This window comes from Terrapene carolina, unplaced genomic scaffold (genome assembly GCF_002925995.2).
Source record: "Terrapene carolina triunguis isolate 2854851 unplaced genomic scaffold, T_m_triunguis-2.0 Scaffold84, whole genome shotgun sequence".
NCBI classification, from domain to species: Eukaryota; Metazoa; Chordata; order Testudines; family Emydidae; genus Terrapene; species Terrapene triunguis.
The window spans coordinates 3350480-3373457 of record NW_020664435.1 but is presented as its reverse complement, the minus strand read 5'-3'; the positions used below and the strand labels follow the sequence as shown (position 1 = coordinate 3373457).

Genomic DNA, 22978 nt, shown 5'->3' with positions numbered 1-22978 from the left:
AGGGGATAGAGAATAAGACAGAATATATTATTGCCCTTATATAAATCAATGGTATGCCCACATCTCGAATACTGCGTACAGATGTGGTCTCCTCATCTAAAAAAAAGATATACTGGCACTAGAAAAGGTTCAGAAAAGGGCAACTAAAATGATTAGGGGTTTGGAACGGGTCACATATGAGGAGAGATTAAAGAGGCTAGGACTCTTCAGCTTGGAAAAGAGGAGACTAAGGGGGGATATGATAGAGGTATATAAAATCATGAGAGATGTGGAGAAAGTGGATAAGGAAAAGTTATTTACTAATTCCCATAATACAAGAACTAGGGGTCACCAAATGAAATTAATAGGCAGCAGGTTTAAAACAAATACAAGGAAGTTCTTCTTCACACAGCGCACAGTCAACTTGTGGAACTCCTTACCTGAGGAGGTTGTGAAGGCTAGGACTATAACAGCGTTTAAAAGAGAACTGAATAAATTCATGGTGGTTAAGTCCATTAATGGCTATTAGCCAGGATGGGTAAGGAATGGTGTCCCTAGCCTCTGTTTGTCAGAGGATGGAGATGGATGACAGGAGAGAGATCACTTGATCATTGCCTGTTGGTCCACTCCCTCTGGGGCACCTGGCATTGGCCACTGTCGGTAGACAGGATACTGGGCTAGATGGACCTTTGGTCTGACCCGGTACGGCCGTTCTTATGTTCTGCATACACATAGGGGAGGGTACAATTTGGCTCATTGTACTCTCAATCTAAGAACTTCCTTTATGACAGATAACACCATAATACCAAATCCACGTATGTGAATCATAAAGGCACACATCTAAAACCGTTTGGCTACTGAGACACCAGTAATTATTAGAAAGGAAACCAAAGACAGTGAGTCAAATTCTGCCTTGAGTTATATCTGTGCATTGGAAGAATCTGGCTCAGTGCTCTGAATGATGGTAATTCCCTGACCAGAAGAGGAGGAGTTGAGTGATCCATTTATTTTCAACCAGGATATTTCAGAAAATTAACACTCTCACTTGCTGCAAAGACAGTTTAACTTCTGCATTTGACAGTTTAACTGAGAAGAGGTGTAAAACTGTACTACTTCCTTATCCCAGGTGTTTTTCAAAAATAATCTGGGCAGTATTCTTCTGCCGCCGCATATTAATAACCCATTGCCTGCAGCAGGGGTAGAGCGCACCTGACATTCTCAAACCCAGGCTGCTTCTGCCATCTGGAGCACTCACCCTTTACCCTTCTTTAAAGGCAACATTTATATTCCTGGTTTTTCGATTTACAAATGACAAGCACAGCCTCCCTTTAGAAGAGTGTCATTTCCTTTACTTTTTATTCAAATCATTGACTAAAAATAGACATTTTGCATTTATTAAGTCTAAATAAGCTACTATAGGAAAATGCTGTTACAATCCTGAGGCAGGACCCGCTTCTTACATCCCTTAGGTGTTACAGGGAGCCAACTGCAACAGAGAAAATACAGAGCTCAAAAAGTTAATTCCATCATACTGTAAGGTTAACCTTCACCTTTCAAGAAAGCAAATACAGTGCAAGTGTAAATCCAAGAAATATTTTGTGCAAACATTCAAAAAAAGTTCAGTTTGGCTTTTGTTTAAAAATACAGCTACTACTATGATAGAATTAGAACTATGGGATTTCAGACAGACAACCAGAAGTGTACTGTGACTGTCTCAATCACTGGAAATAAAGGAAAGCAGTAATTTGTTAAGATGAATGTAATAGCATGGTGACACTTTTCACTAGTAGTAAACTCAGAGGACCAAATCGTCAGCTGGTGTAAGCTGGGGCAGCTTTATTCAAGTGAATGGAGCTAGGCTGGCTTTTACCAGCTGAGAATCTGGGCCGGAATCAGAAAATCCTGACACTTTTCTTTCTAAGCCAAAAAAGAGAATGGTTACTCTACAGAAGCAATAGCAAAGCAATTCTGATAACTCAGTGCTCTTCAGGTTCTTTGCACACCAGTCAAGAAAGGGTGGCTGTCTAGAACAGCAATTGGGCCCTGACCTGCCAAGTGCTTAACTTTAAGCAGGTACTGGAGTCCTTTGCTGGATCCGGGTTTTAAATTATGTTATGATGGCTGGTATACCCAGAAGTCAAAGGTAAGGCTACGTTTTAGTCACGGGTATTTTTAGTAAAAGTCACGGACAGATCACAGGCAGTAAACAAAAATTCACAGCCTGTGATCTGTCTATGACTTTTACTATATACCCCTGGCTAAAACTTGGAGGGGGGGCAGCTCGAGGGGTGATGCGGGAGGCACGGCCTGGGGGAGGGGGAGCCCCAAGGTGCTCAGGATGGGGTGCAGCCAGGCGGGGCGCCTTGGGTGCTCGGGGAGGAGAGTAGCGGCCCAAGGGGAGGGGGCGCGCCATGGGGGAGGATTGGCAGGGCTGGGACAGGCTCCCTACCCAGCTCCTGAGCTCCACATGCTGCTGCCTCTGCTCAGCCCCAAGACCTGGTTCTGCAGCTCCCATTGGCTGGGAACCATGGCCAATGAGGGCTGTGGGGGTGGTGCCTGCAGGCAGAGGCAGCACCTGGAGCTAGGAGCTGAGGGAGGGCAGCCCTCCCCCCTCTAGGTAAGCACCCAAACTCCTGCTGCTGGAGGGCAGGGGGGGCCCAAGACTGCCCCAGCAGCCGTCAGTGCGCCTGGCCCGGGGGCTGCCTAAGCATCTCGGGCAGCCCCCGGGCCGGGCACACCAGCTGCTGCAGAAGTCATGGAGGTCACGTGACCTCCGTGACAAACATGGAGCCTTAATCATAGGTAGTGTTTGATGATGTGAACCAGTAAGTATTACAGGGCAAAACCAAAGGGTTATGTTATGCCAATGACTTTTATCAAGAACTCCCCAATAATATTAATGGTGTACCGTGGCTCAAAAGTATCCATTCCCAGTATACTCTGCAGAGGTCTATCAAGCTCTTGTTCCCATCTACTGCTCTGACAGTGTGACTGATACTGGCGAACTTTCCACACTGGTATCTTGGAGACTGAAAACGGGAATGTTCTACAATACTGGATACTACCACAATACATTAAATGAAAACATCCAGCACTGTATTTAAAGACAGCTTTCAACAATACAGATACATTACAACAAAAAAGTTCATATTGGTCAGTGCTTCCTCAAAGACAGATTATGGAACAAAGAATAAAACATCAAAGTAAGTTAGTGTCACAAGTTAGAAGTGAAAAATGTGGCCATTTCCTTAAATTTACTGCTAGAACTCCCACCGAAAGATACATTTATGATTTCTGTTTTTATGATTGAAAGAATCATTTTATAGATAGAAAAAATTAAACTAGACCACTCACAAAATTATTTGTCTAAATATAATGTAATTCTGAATAACTATAAAGTTTAGAATTTAATTTTGGTATTTCACTTATTTTTTAACAATGTTCATATGCTAAAATCACAGACAAATTTTAACTTATACAGCAGCTTAAGTTTAACGCCAAAAAAGAATTACACACTGATCACACGAGAGCTAGCGGTTTTAAAATCTGTAGGACTATCATAAGGAACCATGATAAATACAATGCTTTGTTACATCAATTCTTAATGAATAGCTACCCTGCATATAAAACACACCCCTTTAAGATAAATATATTTTTCTAACTTTTTGATTAAAATTTTATCGTGCGTCTAAAGCTGCTAAAGAAATGTTTACACTAACATCTCCTGTTCATATCTCCTGTTGACAAAAAGTTAAAAAAATGATACTATCTCCATTCCAACATTCTCAGCTCTGCTAAAATCATGGTAGGTTTATGGGTGGGCAAACGCTGATTGGGCCCATTTTGTGCGGGGCAATTTTCTGGTTTAGGGGCTTTCATTAAGAGAGCCACAGGACCCACTAGTTCAATCACCAACTGGGCCTTTATCCTTAAATGCATGCCAGGCTAAAATATTAACGTATTAGAGATGTGCTTTGATTTTAATACTCACTGAGCTAAATTCATGGCTGACATAAGCAGGCATGACTCCACTGAAGTTAATGATGTCATGCCCACTTATGTCAGCAGCCAATCTGGCCCAGTCTGTCCACTGGTACCTGCCAAATACCTGCCTTATTAGCATATAGGAGGTCATTCTCAGAAACATCACCTTCTCAGAACAGTAGTGATGGTGCCATTTACGCAGCTGCTATTCTTGATCTGTAAACATCATGCATATAAGCAGCGCCTGGTGCTGTTGAACTACAGCTACAAGTCTCTGCCAAGCAAGTCGATCTCGTCCAGCAGGAAGTCCATGTCCTCACGGCTCACCTGGGGACTGATCACTACCTGGCGAAAGAAGTTGACTTTGCCACGATGGGGTTGGTACCCTAACATCATGCTGCCTTTCTTCATCATTCTCTCTTTAATTACAGGAGCAACCTACAGTGGGGAAAGAGAACAGGTGTTTAAAGTTGTAATCTTTAATCATATTTAGCACCAGGACAGGGGTTCTCAGCCTGGAAGTTGTAACCACTTTTCCTTGCCACTAAATGGGAGGGAGGGTCCCCAATATGGAAAATGTGGTCCAGTTAGGAACAGATTGAGAACCACTGAGCTAGGACAAGATCTTGCCACCCTCTACTTACAAGAATTGGCCCACTGATTTCAGTGGTACAACCCACATAAGAGTTCTTTGCATGGATAAGGGAGATCAGGATTGGGCCTGTAAATATCTCTATTTACATATGAACGGCCATACTGGGTCAGACCAAAGGTCTATCTAGCCCAGTATCCAGTCTTCTAACAGTGGCCGTTGCCAGGTGCTTCAGAGAGAACAAACAGAACAGGTATTCATCAAGTGATCTATCCCCTGTCACCCATTCCCGTTTCTAGCAAACAGAGACTAGGGACTCTGGCCAATAGCCATTGATGGCCCTATCCTCCATGAATCTAAGACACAATTTACATTTTCAAAGGTCTGTGCAAACACTGACTAATTAATCTTTACACTTCTGGACCTAAATAGCTGAATGATGGTTACCAAAACCAAATGCCTTACTTAAGAGATGCATTATCAATCAACAGTATGAAATGTTGCAGTGAGTAATACATCAAAATCAAGGCTAGAACCTATCCCTCTCTGGCTACTGCTTTTTGTAAATGCATTTTATTATAAACTGAAATAAATGTTGAGAGATAACTCAAGCCACCTGCACATCAGCTAATCTCATTAGTGATCTGAACTACCACCAGGCCTTGATGTCAGTGGAGTCGCACCGGGTTTAAATGAGTGTGAATGAAGAGCAGAATCTGGCCCACAATCTTGCAGTTTCAGTCCATGCCTGTTTCATCTTATATCAGAGCAATAACTCAGCCTCCGGACACAGAGTTTCCTGGGGTCTTTATGACCAGTCTGGTTACTTCTCCAAGCTGGTCATTAATCCCTCAGCACCTGCCCTGAGATTCAATCTCTAGGGCTAGCCTGTCTCTTTAGGCTCAGGCTTTAGCAAGGATTGGTACATGAATACACCAGCCCCCTCGTGCTGTGTGGGGCATGAGGAGAAATAAGTTACTGCAGCCCTCAAAAGGTCACAGTTGAGCTCCCACACGTGCCTAGCCCGTGATTAGTGAAACTGAGCTAAGATTCTGCCCCATCCCCAACCACTCACTAGGAGGAGGAGTATCTGAGGAGCAGGCACTGCTCTCTGCATGCGCCCTCTGCACAGCTGAATAAGAGGCAGCTAAGTGCAGCATCCAGGTTGAAATCCTGACTCCACTGAAGTCAATGGCAAAACTCCTCCGGACTTAAATGGGGCCAGGATCTCACCCCTTAGCCTTTATTGTTTATTTAGTGCCTAGTGCTGCCATACTTGTTCACGTGAGTAGCATGTTACCCTGCAAGTAACCCCATTGCAAAGTAAACATGAATAAGACTCGCTGAATAAGGCCTGGTTTTCTGAACCAGCAAAGTATTTCACCACATTCTTATCTTCAGGCATGTGAGTACTGCCACTCAGTCCAATGAGCTATTCACATGCCTAAAGTTAAGCATGTGCTTACATTCTGTGCTGGATTGAGACCAGAGCAATCAGCTCCTGGCATGACCAAGCCCTTTACAAACATGACAAAGTCTTGGCCTGATTCTGCAGGCTGGGGACCAGCTGGCTAAGCGGCAGTTCTACAGAAAAGGACCTGGGGATTACAGTGGACGAGAAGCTGGATATGAGTCAGCAGTCTGCCCTTGTTGCCAAGAAGGCTAACGGCATATTGGGCTGCATTAGGAGCATTGCCAGCAGATCGAGGGAGGTGATTATTCCCCTCTATTTGACACTGGTAAGGCCACATCTGGAGTATTGCAGCCAGTTTTGGGCCCCCCACATACAGAAAGGAGGTGAACAAATTGGAGAGAGTCCAGCAGCAGGCAACGAAAATGATTAGGGGCCTGAGGCACATGACTTACAAGGAGAGGCTGAGGGAACTGGGCTTATTTAGTCTGCAGAAGAGAAGAGTGAGGGGGGATTTGATAGCAGCCTTCAACTACCTGAAGGGGGGTTCTTAAGAGGATGGAGCTCGGCTGTTCTCAGTGGTGGCAGATGACAGAACAAGAAACAATGGTCTCAAGTTGCAGTGGGGAAGGTTTAGGTTGGATATTAGGAAAAACTATTTCACTAGGAGGGTGGTGAAGCACTGGAATGGGTTACCTAGGGAGGTGGTAGAATCTCCATCCTTAGAGGTTTTTAAGGCCCGGCTTGACAAAGCCCTGGCTGGGATGATTTAGTTGGGTTTGGTCCTGTTTGAGCAGGGAGTTGGACTAGATGACCTTCTGAGGTCTCTAACACTAATCTTCTATGATTCATATTTTAGAGGTTTTTAAATTTTTTTGAACATTTTTTACATTCAACCATATCTTCAGAACAGCCCTTTCCCTCACCCTTTTTGGTGAGATTTTGGCTTTAAGCTGAGCAAATAGAGCTATAGATCCAGCTTCAGTTCCTGCAGTAATTTATTTCAGCTCTAAAAGCCAGTGGCAGAAAATGTTACTGGATCCACAAAAGACAAATGATGGTGCCAACCTTTATTGAATAGCATTATTTCTACATGGCACGTATGCAACACATTTCACTAGGTAACTCTGAGGCAATTTGTTTTGATATAAACACCTCATGGTTAGTCAATGTATTTTACAAGATACCATTCTAGCATCTCCACACTAGTTTAGCTGTGGATCTTCACAATGATCTTGCCTTAAAATCAATTTTGGATTTAAAGAAAGAATATTCTTGGCTCTAGCTCAGGAGTGGGCAAATTATGGCCCGGGGGCCAGATCCGGCCCGCAGGATTGCCACCCCTGTGGCCCAGCGGGGACGACCTGCCTGCCCTGGCCCTGCACCGCTCCCGGAAGCGGCTGGTACCGGCCACCAGGGGGGCAGAGGGCTCCGTGCGCTGCCCTTGCCTGCAGGTACCTCCCCCGAAGCACCCATTGACTGGGAACGGGTAACCACGGCCAATGGAAGCTCTGGGGGTGGTACCCATAGGCAAGGGCAGCGTGCAGACCGCCCCCCACGGGCCGCAGGGATGTGGTACCGGCCACTTCCGGGAGCGGCATGGGACCAGGGAGCCCACCTTAGTCCCACTGTGTGCCGCATGACATAAGTATGAATGAAGTACATGATGATAATGAATAACAATGCAGAAGTCAATGTATTCCCAGAAGTTTGCCTTTTGCCTAATAATACAAACAAGAGAGAAAGAGATTAGTAGTGAAATCAGCATTAATAAAGATTTAGGGGAAAGAGGACAATGACCACAACAAATCTGACAATGAGAATTTGAAAATTCAATACAGCGTCAAAAGTTTTAGAGACAGGTTGTGATCCCCTTACTAATGCTGAACAGAACCTTGGATCATGTCCCATAAAAGCCAACGGGACTACTCATGGTTTAGGTACTACTCAATGTGAGCAGAGAGATCACAATACTAGTTTGTAGCTGCAATGTGTGTGTAATTTAGGGCTTGTCTACATGGTGCACTAGTCTGCCCCAAAGAGGTGTAAATTCTCACATGCACTAGAGTGTTGCACACTAACTGGCCTGTGTGGACCCTGGTGGCATGCACTGGAAGGTCCCTAGTGCACATCAATTTATATCTGTTTCAAACAGGATTACATTAACATGCACTACAGAACTTCTAGTGCACGCTAGCAGGGGCCACAGGGACCAGCTAGCATGCAACATGCTAGTGAACACTAGAATTTATACCCCTCTGGTGCAGACTAATACATCATGTAGACAAGTCCCTAGAAACAAATATTATAAAAAATAGCTCTGCCATACAATATGTGCAAAACCACCATCCTCCCAACCCGGGTTTTTAATCTGTGTGACAAAAACCACAAGGACTCGCTGACCTTGGTTGTTTTATAGTATGAGCTACATTATGCTCGTCTCAGGCTCTGGCTACGCTACGAGCTAGTGCTGTGATTCCCGTGCTTGTGTACACATAACTCATGCTCTCATTCAGCTAGTGCAGGTATAAACAACAGTGCAGCAGTTAAATAACCACTGTAGCAGAGGAGCAGCAATGGCTGCTTTTTGGCTGAGCCATACTGAATACAAACCCACCCTGGAAACCGATGGGTACGTATTTGGCATGGCTCAGCCATGCCTCCACTGCAGCTCCTAGTGCCATAGGCGCTGACTCAGAAAAATTAGTGGGTGCTCTGTACCCACTGGCAGCCAAGCTCCCCTCACCCCCCGCCCCACCTCCTCCCCCTCCCCTGAGCGCACTGCAGCCCCGCTCCTCCGCCTACCTCCCAGCGCTTCCCACCCAGCTGCTGCCAAACAACTGTTTGGCAGCGTTAGCATGCTCCGGGGGGGAGGGGCAGGGGGAGGAGCGGTAATGTGGCGCGCTCAGGGGAGAAGGTGGGGAAGAGGCAGGGCTGGGGCGGGGATTTGGGGACAGAATTGGAATGGGGCAGGGAGGGGGCGGAGTTGGGGCAGGGTCTTTGGGGAAGGAGTTGGAATGGGGGCAGGGCAGGAGTGGAAAGGGGCAGGGCAGGGGTGGGGTCTCATGGAAGGGGTGGAGTGGGGGTGGGGCCAGGGGCAGAGGGGGAGTCAAGCACCCACAGGGAAGAGGGGAAGTCAGCGCCTATGACTAGTGCTACTACAGCTACACTGCTATTTATTTATACTTGCGCTAACTCAATGAGAGCAAGGGTGAGATGTGTGTTCACAAGCAGCGGAATCTCAGCACTAGCTCCTAGTGTAGACAAAACCTCATTTAGTCCATACTCAAAAAAACTTCCACTGAAGGACTGCTGGATATGGCTGTGCCACATGAGCCATCCTTACTCACTCTCCTCTGCAATTAGTCACACTGCAGGTAGGTATTACCCTGCATAATGGTGGCAGAATCTGCCTCTACGCTTGGGACCAAATTTTGTCTTGACAAGTCATTTCAGTACTGTCACATAGCGGGAACCTTGGGGCAGAATTTGGACCTTTGAACTGACCTTGCACAATTTTCAAATGTGAGTTGGAGAGGGTAGGGTTTTGTAAGCTTGTACGTACAGGTTTATTTACTCCAAATATGTCCCTCAGACACAGAATATGTTTGGCATGATGGAAATTCTCATGCTCCAAGTTGGTTTGAATGTCCAGGTCCCTTTTACCATTATATCAAGTTAGTAACAGTTCAACTCTTTCGCTCTTACTACTACTTTATACTGCACTCAGAATGAGTAATTATTTGTACTCCGGTAGTGTTCAAAAGCCCCAATCAAGACAGGGGCTACAGTGTGCTGGTTGCCACACAAATACAGAAGAGAGACAACTGCTTGTGTACTACACAAGTGGTCCCAATGGACACACTCATAGGACACAGGTGTAAAAGTGGCAGACCTGCATCTTTATTATTATAATTTCTCAGGCTCTCCTTTAAGGTTCAAATGCCATGGGCAATTTTAGTATTTATTGATGTTCTATCCGTTATTTCTTCTTTTGTATCCTGAAATGGATTCCCTTCATCCCAATGAGTGCTGTTCCAGCGTGCGTTATGTAACTCGCCACCCCAAACTGTGCAATAGCACAAATAGAGATTGTGAAAGCAGAAACATTGAAAGCATCAGCGTCAGCAATATTGGGATAAATATACTGTGCTACAGTAATGCTGATCTCATGGAAATTGGAGGTAGAAAATCTCTTATATTATCTAGTTTATCACGCCGCGAATGAAGGCCTGTCCCCACAGTATATTTTTAAGTGTCTCCTTCCCTTTGTGTACTATGAAGCCAAGCACTTTCTACTTATAAAGCACAGCTGCTGGTTTGCCATCAAGTAATCTGAATGAACATGGCTGGGTTGTTGTAACAATTTCACCCGGAATCATTTCCACTTGGGAACAAAGGAGCAGAATATATGCACAAACTCTAAGCACAAGTCTCAGAACACAGCCATTAAAGGCTGGCTTGCATGTAGGGCCTGATTTTCAGAGGTGCCAACCATCCACAACTATTAGGACCTGCAGGTGCTCAACAGCCTGGAAATCAGACCCTTAGTTTATAAGACCTGATTCTGTGAGGAATTAAATGTCTTGAACTTCCACTGAAATCAACGTGAAGTCAATGGGAGCAGAGGGTGCTAAACTACAGGCAGGAGCTGCTCAGCACCTAACAGAATAGACCCCTAGGAAAGCAATTTAGTCAGAGTGAGACTGCTTCACCTTTCCAATTATTTTACTACCGGATTTATTTCAAATTATAAATCGAATTCTTTATTTTGCACTTCAGAGGAAGTCTCAGAATGGTAAGTGAAAGGCATCCTAAGCCCTAAATTCTTTAGCGCTCTCAACAGCTCAACTTGGGCCCTTTGGTGGTGGAATTGCTCCAGTTCTGCTGTGCAAGACAAGGCAGGTGCTAGGAAAGCTATTACAAGGAGCGCACACCCTCTGCTCTGCATACCCTCCCAGAGCACTGCTGCACAGGGGAATTTGGGGGTCTAGGCTGGGGGATAGCTACCGAAAAAGGATCTGCTGCAACCTGTATTCTTCTCCTAACTCACAGCAGCTATCCAGTTATTAGGTTGGGTTAGCAGCCACAGAGTAGTACAGATCCTCCTCCACAGCCTCCTACTCACCTTCTCCTGCAAAGTTCTCCGGCACCCAGCCCTGTTACTCAGGGGGGGATTTTAGCATTAAGGTTTTAGTTGCCTGCATATTAGAGTCCAGACAGTGGCTGACCCTTGCACACATCTGTGAGGAAGCAGGTGCAAGGATCATCCCACCCTGCACAGCTGGCAAGACAGCTCCCTCTATGCACCCCACAGGGGACAGAGCGCAGTGAGGAAAGGAGGCTGGGCCTACAAGGACAGTGCAGTCTGCATACTCCTCATGTGCACCAGGGTGCTCTGGGAATGACAGTCTCCCCCTGAAGCTCTCCTCTGACATGGGGTAGCTCTGCATGACCCCAATGCAGGGCTGCGCCTTAAAAAACACAATCCAGTCCTTAACTGGTATACTTGATGGTATTTAATATTCTTCAGAATGGTGAAAACTCCCATCTGAGCTCTAGTACAGTGACTTACAGATGAAATCTATTCAGCCTCCAGCATTAAGGCCTAGCCATCAGAAGAGTCGAGCAACTGCAAAATCCTGCAGTCGTCAGTAAGCGATGCAGGTGCTCAGCATCTCTGAGGATTAATCCCTGGGTTTTGACACTAGGATCCTCCAAGAGAAGCTGAAGAAATGTCCATTCAAAGTCATCCACTATTACACCAACTACCCAGGTGTAGTAGGTGTCACTTCAGGGTGACAATGCTATATGAGCCACACCTGAACTCCTGGAACAACTTCCTAGCTCACAGAGGAATGACTCAGGCGTTTGTTTCTCTGCAATGGGAAATCGCAATAGTTGTTAGGTTGAACACCTGATATTTTAACCACAGCACTCATGCTGGATTGCTAGGCTCCTGCTTAAGTCACTCAGCCTCATACTCTGCAATATGGAAACTTAATGAAGGTTTATTCCAATGAAAAATAAAATCAAGATAACGGGGCTTGGTCAAATGTTCTGTACTAATCATTCCAAATCACACTGACTCATAAATAAGTAGTAAGGAAGTGCCCCCCTATTACCAGACTGTGATTCTGTTATTTTATTGGTTGCAAAATATTTGATACGTTTGGGCTACAGAGAACAGTAACCCGGCTCTCTTGTTCTGATTAGACAGATTCACTAGGCTACTGTCCAGAATATCCCCACTGCATTAACGTTCCTTGGTTGTGGGCGAATATCTGTAAAAAGTGAAAGAAATTCTTCTCACAGGTCAGAATTTCCCCAACAGGCATGTAACACCTCTTACATGTATACAAGAGCATAGTAATGGCCAGCCTGGATGAGATTAGTGTTCCTTCTGGTGCAGTATCCTGTCTCAGACAATGACAAGTACCAGACAGCCCCATATTGGACAATTATAAAATAACCTGCCTATAATGGAAGTTTCTTTCTAACCCCTAGCTTATGCTCTGACACATGAAGATTTATATCCAATGATAAAGGATACACTTTCTAAAATAACTGTGGATGTTCTCATTGATATGGCTAACTGTTTTTAAGCCTAATAAACTCTTGGACAAAATGTGTGTAAAAAAGAATGTTCTTTCATTGATTGTTCCCTGGTTCTTATATAGTAAAGAGGAGTGACTGATTAGTTTCTCTACACCATTCCTTACTCTGTATACTTCTATCACCATCCTTTTTATGGGACTCCTCTCTAGACAACACTGTCCAATATTTTCAAATCTATTCTCTCTCCAATGTCTTTTCCTGCCTCAAATCACTCTCATCACCCATCTCTGAATGCCCTCTATTTCTGCTCATTCAGAACCAAAGGCGCCTCTGAACTGCTGTAGTCTTACATGCTATGGGCCCAGTCCTGTTACATGCTGAGCTTCCACAGCTCTCATTCAAGACAGTGGGAGTTTTTAAAAGAGTGTATTTGGAGACCTAGATTTTGTGACTTTCATATTTATTTTGTAATTAATGTCAGGCACTCCAGAGCTAAGGCAATAGTGATCATTTATAAGTTGATGAATAAATGGGAAGAAAAATGTTGAAATAGCTTATGAAAAACTGTTCTGGTAAAATTTCCACCCTAAATCAAAGCATAAAGTACCAGAAAACTCCTGATGCACTTGTCCTGTCTGCAAAGTTTGACCAGGAATCTCACAGGTACTGTAATAAACAATATCTAAAGAATTTCACAAAGACACAGTGTCCTCCAGTACTAAGGTTAACGTTAGTATCTTGGTTGAATAATATTTTACAAATCTTTCAGATAAACCAGACAATTCCCAATTTACTGCAAGCTCATTCACCAATGAAGGACTGCCCCCACAATGTATTTTGAAGTGTTGCCTTCCCTTCAGGCACATTCTCAGCCTGGGTTTGGCTGTCATCTCTTTACCTCTCTTGCCCCCGGGTCCTCTCAAGACCTGCCACGCCTGGGCAAGCTCACTTTGTTCCCTGGGGTAGTTGGGCTCTTTCCCAGGGCCCTTTCGGAGTCTATTGCCAGTCCACCGCACTGCTCTACAGGTCCAGCAACAGGGCACTGATGGAGAGCAGACGTCCAGAAACCCTATCAGGGCTGCAGTCTCTGTCTGCCCTAAACAAAAGGTGGTGGAGGAAAGGGAAGGCTAATCATTGCCTTGAGCTTGGGTCCCCTGGCTATCAGGCTTCCCTAGTAACTTCTCTACTTGGGACAAAACTTCCCCACCTTGCTCCATGGCCAGCTTCACCTTTTTAAGCTCCCCTTTTCCAGGCAATGCATGCTCTGCAGGTGCACCTAATTGGCACTGCCTGAGTGCAGGGACGTTCGTTAGGCTTGCTATCAGTGGGATGGGGGCATGGCCCATCACAATACACAGCAGACCTTCTACTTACAAAACACAGCTGCTGCTCTGCCAGCACTTGTTCTGGATGTTCTATTTGCAGAACATGACTGGGTTGTTGTAACAATTCTACCAAGGATCCTTTCCACTGGGGTTAAAAAGGGAGCAGGATGAAGTTGGAAGATGCAATTTTGAGGGATTTAAGAAGCCTAAATCCTCCCATGTGGACTCTTGCCAAAGGAAGACAGCTTGTCAGGGACCATTCAAGATGGAAGGCCATTCTACACACCACCATGGCTACAACATAGCCATGTGAATCTGCTGCTTCTGCTACACTCCAAAGCTATTCCTATTTATGTCAGTAGTAACCTACATGCACTGGACCAGATTCTGCTCCCACTGAAATCAGTGGCAAAATTCCCCATTTACTTCAATGGGAGCAGGATCTGGCTATCTACATTTTCCCCGGATCCACGATTTAGATGGTAGCTTACAAAAAGATTTTAGCTTTAACTAGGAAAAAACACTTTAGTGAAATCCATATACTTTGTAGGGATCCACAAAAAAGAGTCACTTTCTGGAAGGTTGCAGAATACTGGCAGATCAACTACAGTATTAAGGATTTCAGCTGATCAGATTCAACTCTGATGAATCTTTCCAAAGTTTGGGACACTGCAGTAGAATTTGGCAGTAGACATGTAGCAGGAAGAAAAAAAAAATCTCCCTGCTGATAAAACTAGAGAAAGATCACATTTTCACGGTTTCACAAAAATGTAAACCATTTTCCATTCTTGCCTTAGCTATTTTGCAAAACGGAAGACAAGTTTATACATGATACAGTCTCATTTGACCACAAAAATCTGTTTTGGCTACAAAGGAAGCATATTTTCATTCAGAGTAAATTCATGATTTTGCCTTAAATATTTGGCCATTTTGGTTATGAAAAAATGCTTGCTGCTAGAATTGGCTGGACCAAAATTTACAGATATTTACAACAGAATGAGTTATTAACTCAACTATATAACTGACATGCAGCAGTCATCTTCAGAAAGTTAACGAGGCCTCAATTCAGGAAAGCATTTAAGCACCCGCTTAACTTTAAGCACATGCATAAGTGCCATTGACTTCAATGGGGCTCAAATACACACAAGTATTTTGTTGAAACAAGGTTCACAGCAGGAAGGATGGTCTTGTGATTAAATCACTGGACAGACTCAGGACAACTAGGTTTGGTTGCCTGCTCTGCCACAGATTCTCTGTATCTCTCTGGGTATGTCTACACAGACAAACAAACATGGCAGCGAGTCTCAGAGCCTGAGTCAACTGAATCCGGCATGTGGGGCTTGTGCTATGGGGCTAACAGCAGCCATGGAGACGCTTGGGTTGGACCTGGGCTTTCAGACCCTTGCCAGGTTTCAGAGCCTGGGCTCCTGCTCAAGCTGGAATGTCTACAAGGCTATTTTTTAGCACGAGTTCAAGTCTGTTAACCTGGGCTCTGAGACTTGCTGCCACAGGGTATTTTTTTTTGCTGTGTAGACAAACCCTCTGTCTCCCAATGGCTCAGTTCCTTATCAGTAACGTGGGAACAACATATTTTCCTCTTCCCTTATCCTTATCGTTGGACTGTCTTGTCTATAAGATTTCTCGGCAGGGACTATCTCTTAATACATGTTCATACAGCACCTCGCACAGCGGGCCCCAATATCACATGGTTTCTCTGGGTGCTACTAGAACACACAACATTTACCAACAGATCTTGCAAACAGTTGCCACATCACATCTGACAGTTTTTTCCTATTCTAAATCCAGACGATGACTATGGAACCAAATTTACCAATGAGTATTAACTGTTGACAATTGTTGATATATTAACCACTGTATACAAGTAAGCAAACAATTTTATTTGGTTGCTTATTATCACTACCCTAATTCCTCACCATAAATATATTGAAGCAATGGCTCCTTCGATCTATTTTAAAAACTAAGAAAGCATATTCTCCATTGTTTAATAACTTCTTGTCTTTGTGCAGCAAAATTGGTTGCAGACTTTAAGTGAAAGCTTTTTCTTTTTGGTGATAATTAAAAACAAACCCCAGCCATTTGTCAGCTGTCACCCCAAGTAGGACAATCTAAATACCAAATGTTTGCACTCCCAATCACAACTTTGTTCCTGTAGCCAAGGCGCTCTGTAAAAACCCAAACATGTTTTTCTTTTGTCTAGAATTTGTTCTGGGCCCACAGCCCTAACCCACTAATAAATTATTACAAAACATGAGTGCGCCAGCATTTCCCTTGTGTCATACCATACGACAAACACAGAAATAAATACATTTGTCAAAGTAACAGTAAACCACTTCCACATTCTTCAGAGCTACTAGAGAATCAAAGTGAGAAACAGATGCCTTTGTATTTTTGCTCTGCCACTGATGTTCTCTGTGCATTTTGATCTGGGGGCTGTGGGGCTACACCTTCCATAAAGCAATTTGTGTGTGCTCCTCCCATTCGTTACTTTCTGTGACCAGGAACATGAATTCATTATAAAAATTTCTTGACCAATAATCTATGGCAGGCTGGCTAAGCTTTATCTTGCTTCAAACAATTGTTTTAGCCATTCATTTATGCAATGATCATAGCTGTCTAATGCATCACCTTTTTATTTTGTGTCTTTACCCAATATTGCCTTTGACTTATCCTTGATTAAACCACGATATTTACACAGGGCCACCAACCAAACCCATTACTAGGGCCCTAACAAATTCAGAGTCCGTTTTGTTCAATTTCAGAGTCATAGGATTTTAAAAATTGTAAATTTCATATATTTAAATCTCAAATTTCACGGTGTTGTAATTGTAGGGGTCCTGACCCAAAAAGGAATGGGGAGGGTCACAATGTTATTGTGGAGGGGGGGAGGTTGCGGTACTGCTACCTCATTTCTTATATCACCTTCAGAGCTGGGTAGCTGGAGAAAGGCAGCTGCTGGCAGAGAGCCCAGCTCTGAAGGCACAGCTGCCTCCAGCAGAGTCACAGAAGTAAGGATGGCATGGAATGGTATTGCCACCCTTATTTCTGCGTTGCTGCTGGTGGGACGCTGCCTTCAGAAGTGGTCGTCCGGGCAACAGCCGCTGCTCTCCAGCTGCCCAGCTCTAAAGTCAGCACAGAAGTAAGGGTGGCAATACCGCGACCCCTCTACAATAACCTTGTGACCCCCCATGACCCCTTTTGGGTCAGGACCCCCAATTTGAGAAACACTGGTTTCCCTCATGAAATCTGTATAGTAGAGGGTAAAAGCACACAAAAGACCAGATTTCACACTCTGAGACGCATTTTTCATGGCCATGAATTTGGTAGGGCCCTAGTCATGACAAAGGTGAGATCTGGGATTTAATGTGAAGGGATTAGTTTCAATTTACATTTTCAGATAAATGCTTTAAATTTATGGTACTCATTTTTAAAAAGGATGAGGCAGAAGAGACAGTGCATCTGACTCAGCACTTACAGATGGGTGCATGGTTTTCACTACTATTAAAATGAACATTGGTGAACAATATCGTTTCCCAGGGGGACACTCCCACATCCACTCTTGTCATGCTTATGTGCACTTTTCTCCATTGTAAGGTAATTTGTGTAGATCCCTTACTGTTTTCTTACACATTCCTGGTCCTCTGTATGTGTTGCTTTATCATCCTCTCATTTAACAAGCCATGTGTAAAGTCTAGGCACTGAGTGAAACCTTACAGGTTAGCAGTGCCACTAACGTATAGTTGAGGGACAAAAACATTCTGATTTGTTTAAACAGTAGCAAGACAGTTCTGTCCTATGGCTTTTATAAATAATTTTAAAAAAAAGCTTTTACAGCATACACGAGGTTCTTCTATAGAGCTCGGTGTTAAGATAACATTTAGTGATTAGTAGGACTGTCAATTTATCACAGTTAACTCACGCGATTAACTAAAAAAAATTAATCACGATAAAAATTAATCGTGATTAATCGCAGTTTTAATCACACTGTTAAACAACAGAACACCAACTGAAATTTATTAAATATTTTGGATGTTTTTCTACATTTTCACATACACTGTATTCTGTGTTGTAATTGAAATCAAAGTGTATATTATTTTTATTACAAATATTTGCACTGTAAAAATGATAACAAAAGAAATAGTATTTTTCAATTCAGCTCATACCAGTACTGTAGTGCAATCTCTGTCGTGAAAGTGCAATTTACAAATGCAGATTTTTGTTGTTGTTACACAACTGCACTCAAAAACAAGACAAACTTCAGAGCCTACAAGTCCACTCAGTCCTACTTCTTGTTCAGTCAATCGCTAAGACAAACAAGTTTGTTTACAATTATAGGAGATAATGCTGTTCTCTTCTTATTTACAAGGTGACCAGAAAGTGAGAACAGGTATTTGCATGGCACTTTTGTAGCTGGCATTGCAAGGTATTCATGTGCCAGATATGCTAAACATTCGTATGCCCCTTCATGCTTCGGCCACCATTCCAGAGGACATGCTTCCATGCTGATGACGCTCGTTAAAGAAAATAATGCATTAATTACATTTGTGTCTGAACTCCTTGGGGGAGAATTGTATGCACCCTGCTCTGTTTTACCCGCATTCTGCCATATATTTCATGTTACAGCAGTCTCGGATGATGACCCAGCACGTTATTCATTTTAAGAACACTTTCACTGCAGATTTCACAAAACACAAAGAAGGTGAGAATTCCAAAGATAGCTACAGCACTCGACCCAAGGTTTAAGCATCTGAAGTGCCTTCCAAAATCTGAGAGGGACAAGGTGTGGAGCTTGCTTTCAGAAATCTTAAAAGAGCAACACTCCGATGCAGAAACTACAGAACCCAAACCACCAAAAAAGAAAACCAACCTTCTGCTGATGGCATCTGACTCATAATGAAAATGAACATGCGCTGGTCTGCACTGCTTTGGATTGTTATCAAGCAGAACCCATAATCAACATGGACACATGTCCCCTGGAATGGTGGTTGAAGCATGAAGGGACATATGAATCTTTTGCGCACCTGACACGTAAATATCTTGCAACACTGGCTACCACAGAGCCATTAAAATGCCTGTTCTCACTTTCAGTTGAGATTGTAAACAAGAAGTGGGCAGCATTATTTCCTGCAAATGTTAAGTGAGCACTGTACACTTTGTATTGTGTTGTAATTGAAATCAATATATTTGAAAATGTAGAAAACACCCAAAAATATTTAAATAAATGGTATTCTATTATTGTTTAACAGTGCGATTAATCACAATTACTTTTTTTTTAATCATGATTAATTTTTTTTAATTGCTTGACAGCCCTAGTGATTAGGTTTCCCTATCTTTCAATACTGGCAAAGGAAGGTTCTTTCATGCAGGAATGAAACAGCTTGTCATCTTGAAAGAAAGAGATACCAATAAAAGCATTCCTTTTTACTTTGTATGCAAAGGGATGAGCTTGTGTTTTCCTTCTCCACTGGGAAAAGGAAATCACAATGCAATGTGTGCAGTGGGTGTATATTACAGTAAGCAACTTACGTTATTTGGTGACATAAGTTCAAAAACCCAACACACTTCTCCTGTAGAAAAATAAATGTCTCTTCAGAAATTTGGAATAGTTCCCTACTGTTAAGAACTCTCATGCCGTTTGCATGAGCCAGCTTCTGGCATAAGGTACATATGTAGCAACACTCTGTATTTGCATTACAGTAAAGATCAGAGAGTTGCAATGAGCCTTTGTTCATCTTTTTTAACTGGATCTAAAGGCAAAATGAACATTAAAACAAAGCCGCGTTCTTAGTATCCTTTTCTATCTTGTAAAGGAGAGTAATGACCTTCATGGAGGTTGCTGGCAGTTTCTCTGCAGGGAAAAAGTGGACTGTTACCATAGGCAAGACTGTCTGATCTGATCACCCTATTTAATAGAGAACACATTACTCACCCTCAAAAACCAAAACCAATAATTGTCCCTGTTTTTATCCCTCACCTGTAATTCTTTTTTCCTTCCTCAGACTCCTGTTTCAAGCCCTGATCCGGACATGAAATGGGCACTGCCAGACCCCTTCCTTCTCCATGGACCGCCACTGAAGTCAAAAGGGTTCCGAGAAGGCAGAAGGGTCTGCCCACATGCATCTCATTGCAGGATCGAGATCGTGCTAGGGTCACACCATTCCCTCTTCTCCTAATCTCCTGTCTATATTCAGCTATCAGTGGTGTGTGGTATCTCACATTTTTCTTCATGACTGAAATGCGAAATGTTACAAGTCTCTATGCTTTAAAACAATGCGCGATCAGGGGCTTGAAACAATAAACAACCCCACAAATGCATGAGATTTCATGGCATGAGTCAGTAGATATGTGTGTGTGTGTTTGGGGGTAGGGGGAGAATAAGAGGAATTGCTGAAATAAGAATTTACAACTGCAGCCTTTCACAAACTGAGTAAGCGAAAGATTCACAAGCCCTTCTGAAAATTCTGGTCAATAGTATTAATCATATGTGGCTAGATTGTGGACAGCCCTTAGACAGACGAGTTGTGGGTAGGGGGAGAGGGAGGAAGGAACTTCCCATATTCCTTCCTATATAGCCCGTGTAAGGCCTTGGCCAAAACTGCAACCCCTGCCCTCCAGGGACTTCTAACAAGATGTTCCCCACACCCTGCAAGCAGCTCACTGAAAGGGGGTGAGTATGCATGAAGAATAGGCAGGAAGCAGGCCTGGCTGGCCAAGAAGTGGGCGGTGAGGGGCATCCCAGAATGTGGCCTAGCAGGTTGCAAGGGGGGGAGGGAAGAGTGTGGAATGGGGGAACTCTAGAAACCTTTCTGTTTCTCCAAGACCAGACTGTGAACTAGATTTTTACTATGGGCAGCAGGTAAATGCTACAATCTACACCACAGTCAATGTAACTGAAATGTACCACCAGAAAAATAACCCTAATGCAATCAAAAGTTTCAGCTGAAAAATGGTTCTAACAAATGCTGTACTCACAAAGAACTGTACTTATTAATAACCTATCCTGCATTTTGTATAGATGTCTGGAAATGGATCAATTAACAGAAAGATAATAAAGCTAACAAAATTCTAGATCTGTTGTAGGATTCCTTGTGACAAGCAATCTATGGCAACTATGCAAGGGCAACATTTAGCCCTGGTGTAATATCATCACCTGTACTTGAGTTACATGAAGTATGAATTTGGCCCCATGACTTTAATTACCTTGACATACTTGCAACCCCCCTGGTAATCTTTACTCCTTGGTGCCAACGGAACTATTTGTGAGAGTTGAGGTTACTCACAGAAGGGTTTGCAGGATTGGCCCTAAGGGCATCTTGCTCATTTCTTGTAGCAAAGGCAGAGACTGGCCACCAGATGGGTTTCTGAATAATTGTTATTGCTCTCAAGCAATTTTATTAAACACAGTTATGTGCTTCTCATTAAATACATTATAACTGATCATATAAAGTCTTTACCACTTTACTATAAATAGGAGTAGTAATAATTTAGGTTTTGTGGAGCATTGTTATAGGAATATTTTAATTAAGCAAGCAAAAGCTTTAAGCTTTCATATTTCTAGTACTCCATATGAGCAAATAAATATTAATGAATATTTTTAAAATGCAGCATTCAAGTTCATAGTGCAACACTTCAATCTGGAGACAGGATGGCAAGAATCCCATTTTCCTTGCACATCTCCCAGGATTGAAAGTCCAAAGGAATTCTGAAACCTACTCTGGTATCTGCTGTATTAACAGAACTAAAATTTATATGTAACATTCTTTAAAAATATATATAGCAAATCACCTTATTTTGAAGAGATGGGTAAAGTTTGGAGGATGAGAGGGAACAATCTTGTTTGAGATTTTCTGTGACTTCTCTATTGTATTTGCAAACTCTAGGGCTCCTCTGGCCAAGACCACGAAATGTCCAGAAACGAGTGTGGGTCACAAGACACAATTTGTAAGGTATTCTGCCCTCTCACAACTTTAAGCTCTACAAAGAGCCAAACAGCCCTTCCAGTCATCGTCACGGTTCCTCTCACATCCCACGGCACAGTGGGGAGGGTCCTGAAACGGGAAAGGAAGCCAGGCTGGGCTGGGTGATGGCAGGTGGCTGTGATGGAAAGATGCTCTGTCAGGAGAAAGTCAGGTTTATAGGCATATGATGGGGGAGGGAGTGGGAAAATGGGAGGGACTCTTAGAGGATAGGAACAGAGCCATATTTCTACCAGGTGACAGGAGGGCTGGAAACAGAGGTGTTTACAGGTGATGGAACAGATCAGTAGCACTGTGCAGCTGCACATCAGGAGTATGAGCAAAGATGAGGTGCTGAGTTTCAGGGACTCAGGAGCCAAGTCAGACTTCGGGCTAGTGAGGTTGGTGGGAAGAGATGGGAAGGATCTATAGTTAGGATGGAAAAACCCAGGGTGCAGCAATCTGCGCTGGCTTTATGGGGTAGGAGCGGGTGAGAACTCAAGCAGGAAAAACTTTGGGAATCACATTCTTGATGATTTTCCACCTGCAGGTCGGTATAACTTGTGCTCAAATTTTGCTGTTGCACCTGAATATCGCACTGTTTGGGAGATCTAGAGGTGTCATCTCACCAATCCCCAATAGCCCCACCCAGTGTTTTCAGTCCACATTCAGTGAGGCAGAAAATACTGGACTGAATGTTGTCTAGCTTTTTCCCATTGGCAGTGCCACAGGGCCAGCTCACAACACAAGGAACCTTCCCTTCGCATGCTTACCGAGGACTTGAACCCTTCAGCAAATTGGGGGTTGCCTTTAACCTTAAAAGTTGCCAATTTCAAGCAAAAGTCTTAGCTCTATTACCAACATCTTTGGCGGTTAAATCACCAATGCAATGATTTTCTAAATTTCCCTACAAGCAATTCTGTCTAGCTTTGGTGCACATGCTGAAGTGCTTTGCTAGATCAGGACCTTTGTGATTTTACTTGTCAGCAGTGGGATACCAAAGAGAGAAAAGGTAAAATAGTTTCAATCTCTTGCTTTTGGTGAGTTTCTGCACTGAAGTTGTATTTTTACTGAATACCGTGATAAAAGCAAGCCTTAATAGAAACACCATGCATTATTCTGGCTGAGTAACCTACCTTATTAGCCAGCTTTCAAA

At 43.4% G+C, this 22978-nt stretch overlaps 1 protein-coding gene across 2 annotated transcripts in view; it reads right to left on the bottom strand.

The window, feature by feature from the left end:
• Positions 1-2585: 2585 nt before the first annotated feature.
• Positions 2586-22978, bottom strand: part of GADL1 (glutamate decarboxylase like 1) — an 80039-nt gene continuing 59646 nt past the window's right edge. For both annotated transcript variants that reach the window (XM_024212118.3, XM_024212119.3), the window contains exon 14: positions 2586-4401. In XM_024212118.3, coding sequence (XP_024067886.1) covers positions 4228-4401 — 174 coding nt within the window. In that variant the 3' untranslated portion in view covers positions 2586-4227. The remainder of the gene's footprint in view (positions 4402-22978) is intronic.